General features: G+C 36.2%; 1 protein-coding gene across 3 annotated transcripts; it reads left to right on the top strand.

Moving 5' to 3' along the window:
* The first annotated feature begins 2213 nt into the window (after positions 1-2213).
* Positions 2214-5142, top strand: LOC132052455 (uncharacterized). Of its 3 annotated transcripts, none has more exons than XM_059444000.1 (2): positions 2214-4221; positions 4576-5142. In XM_059444000.1, the coding sequence occupies exon 1, from the start codon at positions 2435-2437 to the stop codon at positions 3932-3934; it is 1500 nt and encodes a 499-aa protein (XP_059299983.1). In that variant the 5' UTR covers positions 2214-2434; the 3' UTR covers positions 3935-4221; positions 4576-5142. The 3 variants fall into 3 exon arrangements, with proteins under 3 accessions (XP_059299983.1, XP_059299982.1, XP_059299981.1); XM_059443999.1 differs by having other exon boundaries at positions 2214-4324; XM_059443998.1 differs by lacking the exon at positions 4576-5142 and adding an exon at positions 4325-4417.
* The last annotated feature ends 3079 nt before the right edge of the window (positions 5143-8221 follow it).

Below are 8221 nucleotides of genomic sequence, written 5' to 3'. Positions count from 1 at the left end.
CATATATTTTTCATCTTCTCAAAACCCTAAAAACTTTCTCTCTCCTTCTCTCGTGTGCGCCGCCATAACTACCACCATGGCCTGAAGCAAAAACAATTACTTCCACCAAGTTGATTTTGTGGAAGAATAATAACACAAATAGCGAAAATTTCACGAAACAAAGGAGATGGGATAGAACTGAGTACTTTAAGGCTTCTTTTTCCTTTTTTTTGAAAAAAAGAAAGAAAGAATACGACGAATCTTCTTGATTGGTGAGAATGGAAGTGAAATTTTTGCAGAAGGGTGAAGAGAGGAAGAAGACGATCATAAAAGGTAAGAAGTTATGAAAAAGGAGAGAGAATGGTAATGTATATTAAGTGATTAATATTGTTACCATTAAAAGGGGATATGAGATTAGGGGTGCTAATTTTTAGGTGTATTTGTGAAATGGTAATTCAAAAATTACTGTGTAGCTATAATAGTTAAATTAGAAAAGTATTTAGTTATTATTAGTAATTAAAATAAAAGGTAGTTATTACCACTAATTATGTATTAGAAGTAGCTATAACGCGTAAAAATTCCTTTAAATATATCCCTATCTTAACGGAAATTCCCAAATCCCCTAAAATAATCCGATTTCATTTTTAAACCGACTCAACTACACAAAATCCATATGCGACCAACTTATTCCCGAATCTTACATCTGGAGTCACTAGGCACAAGAATGGGTAACCCATTTTTTTTTGCGTGGATTGCCCTTCTTTTGGGGTGGTCTTTAATTTTTGCCCCTCAAATTGCTGGTCTTTAATTTTTGCTCTTCGTCTAGACTACGCTGAGATTTTGGATTCAAACCCCAGCTCAGGCATAAAAATAAAATAAAAAATCGCAAGGCAAGGCTTTTGAAAAATTCTGCCTTATGCGGCACAGGTTGGCTCAAAGCATAACTAAAATTTTACCGAATCCGGCATAGGTTGCCTTATAAGGCAGACTTTTAGTTATGCCTTAAGACAACCTATGCCGGATTTGGTAGAACTTTAGTTATACTTTGAGGCAACCTGTGCCGCATAAGGCAGACTTTTCCAAAAGCCTTGCCTTGCGATTTTTTATTTTATTTTTATGCCTGAGCTGGGGTTCGAATCCAAAACCTCAGCGTAGTCTAGACAAAGGGCAAAAATTAAAGACCAGCAATTTGAGGGACAAAAATTAAAGACAACCCCGAAAAGGGTCATTCCTGCGAATTACCCTGGGTAACCTATATGGATTTTTATTTAGTTGGATCGGGTTTAAATAGAGCGGGTTTAAAAATGAAATCGAGTTATATTGGGGATTTTGGTTAAGACAGGGGTATATTTGAAATTTTTTTAATGATGAGAGGTATATTTTTAACCCAAATTTGTAATGAAAAATATTTTTAGCTTTTTTTCCAAAATAAAGGACATTTTTGACCCTTTTGAGTATATGAATCCCCCTGCTTTATTGGGCCACTTCCAAACATAAATGGGATAAGTGCACAGATAACTGATTGTGGGATTACTATTTAAGCCATAGCCTTAATATATGGGAATTTGCAAGTTTAACCATTTCGGGATCAACTTCAGAAATACGCTCTTGAAGTTGCAAAAAGTCGCGTATGAAGTTTGTCAGCAAATTATTGAGATTTTAGCCTGAAGTTTGGCTTAACTTCAAATATGTATGAAGTTTCAGGTATATATGTTTGAAATTCAAAGTAGCTTTCTGAAAGGTATAATACATAAATAGGTTGTCAAATTTGGTCTTAGCTGGTAAGTATACTATCCAATTTTGAGTATACATAATTAAGCACCTTTAACTTTTATAAAGTTGAACACGTAAACATAAATAATGACGTGATACTAACCCAACACATAAATTTTGGAGGTGGATAGATGGTCATTTTGTTAGTTGGAATGTTCAACTGATAAAGTGGAGGTAAGTTGAGATGCCTAGTTATGCACATCTAATGTTGAAGGGAATACTTGACAGCTGAGTCCAAATTTGAGGGCCTATTTATCTATTATGCCTTTCTGAACTAACAATTTTTATTTATGTCAATATTTTCGAACTTTTTCAACGACATCCACTTAATTTAAACTTAATTTTTGTATCCAAAATTCAAGATCAACTCTTCAACCTTACAACAATTACGATTTTAATGTTGAAATCCTTAAACGACTACGAACTTTTTTTTTTTTTTTTTTTTTTTTTTTTAAAAAAAAAAAGGTAATTGTGCCTTAAATGAAATTATGCAATTAGGCTAGGGGATGAAAGTATAAAATTACTCCGGAAAGAGAAACAAAAGGTTAAAAGAGGATCAAAACGGCGGCAATTAGCCGAACCTACACATTCTCTCTGAAAAAAAAAAAAATTGAGTTTCAGGTACACTTATCTTGCTGTTTTTGGTGTTTCTTCTTGCATAATTGTGATTAATACTCCATAAATGGCCTTAAATCTTATTGAAAGAGGAACCCATGAATCTGAAAACCCAATTGAATTGTCTCTTAGAGAAGCTTTTGAGTTTCTTAAACCCCAATTAAACCCCCCATTTACCTTAAAAGTCCTAACACAAGAGGAATATTCAAACCTGAATAAAGCTATAATCTTTGGCATTTTAACCCAACCCCATTTGGCTAAAGTTCATATTAAGCACCTACATGCAATTAATACTGATGGGTATTGTTTCTTTACTTGTATGCTTATCAAGATTGTTGATGAAATTTATGTAAAGTTGGTTGATTCAGTGAAAATTCAGCTTATATGGGTTACTAAAGAGATGTTGAATGTATTGGCTATAGGGTTTGATAAATTGCTAGTGGCTCTTTTAAGGCAAATTATTAGTGGGGATTTTAGTGAGGGTAATTTGTGGTTGTGTTTAGAGATGGTTACATTGTTTTTAGCCAATTGGGATTGTTTGTTAGAGGAAGAACCATCGGTTTTGAATAAGGGATTGTATGTGTTCCTCCGGTTATTGACCGATCATTATAGAGTACAAAGTATACCAATGATGGATGCATTGAAGAGAATGGAGGTTGAGTTTTGTGTTCGACTTTTGAGGGAACAATTTTCATTGTGTTTGAAGATAGGGAGGGACTTAATTAGGCTTTTGCAAGACTTGGTTCATATACCTGAGTTTAAAATGATATGGAAAGAGTTGTTATTGCATCCAGGACAGTTTAGAGTGGAGGGATTTGAAGATATTTCACAAATTTACCGCACAAAAACTCCAAGTTCGTACTTTTTGCTTCGAATAACTCCTGAAATGGAAACCAAATTGAGGTTTTTGCTTACACATGTCAAGTTTGGTACTCAAAAGAGGTACCAGGTTTGGTTCGCGAAGAAGTTCCTTGGAGTACCTGAGAGAGAAACTGTCTTAATTGACATTGTTAGGTTTATATGCTGTTCAGTTCACGCATCCAGTGAAATTACGCAACCAGATATCTTACCTAGATGGGCTGTGATTGGTTGGCTGTTGAAGTCATGCAGGAAGAGTTATGTCGAAGCAAACTTAAAGCTTGCATTGTTTTATGATTGGCTTTTCTTTGATGAAACGACTGATAATGTTATGAACATTGAACCTGCAATTCTTTTGATGGTGAACTCTATACCCAAGTATATTGACGTGACCCATACTCTTCTCGAGTTCCTACTAATTGTGGTTGACAACTATGATATTGAGAGGAAGGAGATGATCTCCAAAGGGGTGTCAACAGCTCTTTCTACACTTGTTAAAAAAGGAATTGTTGGTTCACTTGATGTTTTGACTCGATGTGACTTGATAGCAACAGTCCTTAGGGAAATGCTTGGGAAATTGGTATTGGTCATGCAAGGTACCCATTCCAAAAATTTAGGACCATCCAGTATCATCCATGATATGTCACCACCACCTTTCCATTTTCTCTCGTCAAGCTCAGGATCCCAACACCCTAAGAGGGTAAACTGAAATTAACTGTGTGTCATCACAGGCATATTTAGGGCAGATTTAATGCATCTCTTTCGCCTCCCGGAGAATTGCTTGTGGTCTTTTTTTCCAATTAGGCTATAAAGTTCCACTCAAGTGGATGAAAGTTTCAAGGAGAAGTTTGAAATCAAGGTGATAGGGAAAACTTCTTTTTCTCTCCCTGAAGAATTGCTCGTGAGCTTTTTGCTCCAACAGGCTGAAGTTGCACTCAGGTGGATGAAAGTTTATAAGGAAAAGTTTAAAATCAAGGTGATAGGAAGTTTCTCAAGGTAATACTTGAATACCTGAAGATAAATGTTCACCGTCATGTTGCTATAAGTTTCTTTAGGTCTTGAGTAATGCACATTCCTCTCGTTGTTATGCTTTTATCAGGTATTCTCTATTCCCAGAGTGGCCCGGTTTTGTTAATAGTTCTGCATTCTGCAGTTCTCGAATTACTTAAACGGGGATACACATCTTCAACAACGCTTCGTTCATATACAATTTTAAGTTAAGCAATTTGGTTATCTCATCCGTGTGAGAGTTGATCACGAATATTAAGTTGCAAAATCTATGCCTTTGTACCCTTACTATATAACCCTTATATATACTCTCCACAAACTCTTTTTCCCCATTTTTTTCAGGGAAGTCCTTCTAATCCTGTCGACACTCTATTTTTACCTGCATCAGCAGTGGAGAACTTGAGTTAAGAAAGCTACATTTCTTGGTTTATTCTTTCTTTGCAAGCGAAGGGGCCATGAAACAGGTATGAAAGTGACACCTCCTTAGATGAACATGTTCTCTCAAGCCTCTGCCTCGTCTATAGTTAGTGATGTTTTGCAGAATGGGAAGTGGAGATGGCAATTGGCACATAGAAGAATAAAATAGAAGTTATACTACTTTGTGAAATTCGCTTGTTAACTTGTGCCTAAAGCTAGTTGTATGGATTCAGTAAGATGGAAGTTTGAAGGAGAAGGTTGTTCTACTATCTGAAGTGTAACATTTTCAGGCATAATGAATTAGCAGGTGTATTGACAATCCCTATGGTTTAAGAACATAACTTGTCTAAATTTAGTCATGGCAATTGGCAAGATCATAATCTCCAAAATATTTGCCAAAAATGTTTATCGATCATAAAAACACATTTTGTATAACATAGGCGATTATATTCATTCTTAAGCGATTCTTTGAAACAAAATTTAGGCGATTCAACTTCATAATATGGAAATCGAAAGAGCTTTGTTATTTACAACACCAAATATTACTAATGGAGTCGGCAATCTCAGCTATAGTTAGGCGATTTACCCCTACTAAACTTAAAACGGTTTAGATTAGCAATATTTTAAAAAAAAAAAAAAAAAACTAACTTTAAATTACTTCAAATGATTTTATGATGTTTAAGCATGAAAAAATTTCAAAAAAGTTCCTCGATAACATTTATTTTCATATAGTAACATAACGATAATTATAATCACTATTAAGTAATTTTTGTCAGACACAATTTAGGCATTTCAACTTCATAGCGTAAGAATCGAACGAACTCAATCGTTTATAACACCAACTATTAGTAACTAATTGGCCGATTACATATATACTTAGTTGATTCCCCATTTAAGTTATTTAGATTAAATAAGGTAAATATAAAAGACAAAATCAAAAAGAAATTATAGAACACATAAGACTCCTATTCCTTTTGTAGAAAAATCTCTTTTTGTTATAAAATAATACACAAAACAAATTAGGTCGCCTCACAGTTAGATTGGCCTCCAAGCAATTAGCTTGGTGTCCAAGTATTTTTAAATAAATGGACTTATTCATTTTTAATTTGTTTACAACATTTTTGACTAATTTCCCTTTCATTGGTTATTAGCCGACATAGCTGTGACCTCTGATTTTAACTTTTGACATTACTAATCCTAAACTATTTAGGATTTGGTAAACCCTTTATTTAATTCATATTTAAATAGGATCAGAGTAAAAAATATACAAAAATAGGTTTTCTACTCCTGATCAACTTGGGTTTTGAACTCACAAATTCATCTCTCACTGAAACTCACTCACTTTATAATCCCTGTGAAAAGAGAGAAACAATTGTTGAGCCTAACGAACGTTCGTGTTTGCTGTTTGGTGTGATAACTTACCTGATGGCAGGAAATTCGAATAACTCTGGTGAAGCTGAGTCTCTCTATGGGAAAATTGATCCCAAAACGTTTGGAGATCGTGTTTCCAGGAGTTTACCACCCGAAAATATTCGCAAGAATAAACGTGAACGAATTATCTCTGATCACACTATGCATAACAACAAGAGACAAAGAATTCAAGAAAGTTCTGTTCTTAGCTGGAATACAGATGAAGGAGGAATATACCAACCAAAAACCAAGAAAACTAAGGATGCTTATGAAACCATGCTTAGTATGATTCAACATCAACTATGTGGACAACCTCTCAACATTGTGTGTGGGGCTGCTGATGAGATATTGGCTGTGTTAAAGAATGGTGCTTTCAACAGTTCTGATAAGAGGAAGGTGGAAATCGAGAAGCTGTTGAGTATGCCCGTATCGAATCAAGTATTTGATAAGTTTGTGTCAATTGGTAGAATTATAACTGATTATCAATGTGATGGTAATGATGATGAAGTTCTTTATGATGATGATGTTGGTGTAGCAGTTGATTTTGAGGCGAACGTCGAAGATGAAAGTGACCTTGATATAGTGCCAGATGATGAAGAAGAGGATGACGATATGCGTCTAGAATTAGCTAATGGTAGCGATGGAACTATGCATATGGGCAGTAGCATTGATGATGATAAAGGAATCGCTTTGAATGTTCAGTGTGTAGATGCTTATTGGCTTCAAAGAAAGATTTCTCAAGCTTATGGGCAGCAGCATATTGATCCAAGACAGAGTCAAAAGCTTGCTGAAGAAGTTTTTAAAATTCTTGCTGAAGGTGGTGATGATCGTGACGTGGAAACAAAGCTGGTGGTGCATCTGCAATATGAAAAGTTTAATCTGATCAAGTATCTTTTGCGAAACCGGCTAAAGATAGTGTGGTGTACTCGTCTTGCAAGGGCCGAAAACCAAGAAAAGTGGAAGAAAATTGAAGAAGAGATGTTGGGCTTAGGGCCGGATCACGCTTCAGTATTAAAGCAGTTGCATGCAACTACTAGGGAAACTGCAAAAGAGAGACAGAAGAATTTGGAGAAAAGCTTTACTAAGCGGCTTAGAGATGCGGATGAAGCAGAGAGTGAAGATATTGATCATGGTTGGTCGATGATGGGCCAGCGTTCGTTGCTCGATCTTGACAGCCTAACGAAGCATCAGGGTGGTCTATTGATGGCAAATAAGGAGTGTGCGGTTCCGGTGGGAACTTATAGGAATCATAAGAAGAGTTATGAGGAAGTTCATGTGCCAGCATTGAAGCCAAATCCATTTGCTGCTGATGAAAAGCTTGTGAGCATCTCCTCCCTTCCAGAGTGGGCACAACCAGCTTTCAGTGGGATGATCCAATTGAATAGGGTTCAGAGTAAGGTATATGAAACTGCCCTATTTTCCCCTGAGAATATCTTACTGTGTGCTCCCACGGGTGCTGGCAAGACTAACGTAGCTATGCTTACTATACTTCACCAAATTGGATTGAACCGTAAGGAAGATGGATCTTTCAATCATAGCGATTATAAGATTGTCTATGTTGCGCCCATGAAAGCGCTTGTTTCTGAAGTTGTTGGAAATCTCTCCAGGCGTTTGGCACAGTATGGTGTCATTGTGAAAGAATTGAGTGGAGATCAAACACTAACTCGTCAACAGATTGAAGAAACTCAAATTATTGTGACAACCCCGGAGAAATGGGATAGCATAACCAGAAAGTCGGGTGATCGCACATATACACAGCTTGTTAAGCTTCTTATCATTGATGAGATACATCTCCTGCATGACAACAGAGGTCCTGTTTTGGAAAGTATAATTGCAAGAACTATCAGACAAATTGAGATCACGAAAGAGCATATCCGGCTGGTCGGGTTGTCGGCGACTCTGCCAAATTTTGAGGATGTGGCAGAGTTTTTGAGAGTTGATCTGAAAAAAGGCCTCTTCCATTTTGACAATAGTTACAGACCTGTCCCATTGGCTCAACAGTATATTGGAATCACTGTTAAGAAGCCATTGCAGAGATTCCAGCTGATGAATGATGTTTGCTATAAGAAGGTAATGGATGTGGCAGGAAAGCATCAAGTGCTTATTTTTGTCCACTCAAGGAAGGAAACAACTAGGACAGCTCGTGCAATACGAGATACTG

The sequence above is a fragment of the Lycium ferocissimum genome, chromosome 4 (assembly GCF_029784015.1).
Source record: "Lycium ferocissimum isolate CSIRO_LF1 chromosome 4, AGI_CSIRO_Lferr_CH_V1, whole genome shotgun sequence".
NCBI lineage: Eukaryota > Viridiplantae > Streptophyta > Magnoliopsida > Solanales > Solanaceae > Lycium > Lycium ferocissimum.
This window is presented reverse-complemented; position numbering and strand designations above follow the sequence as displayed.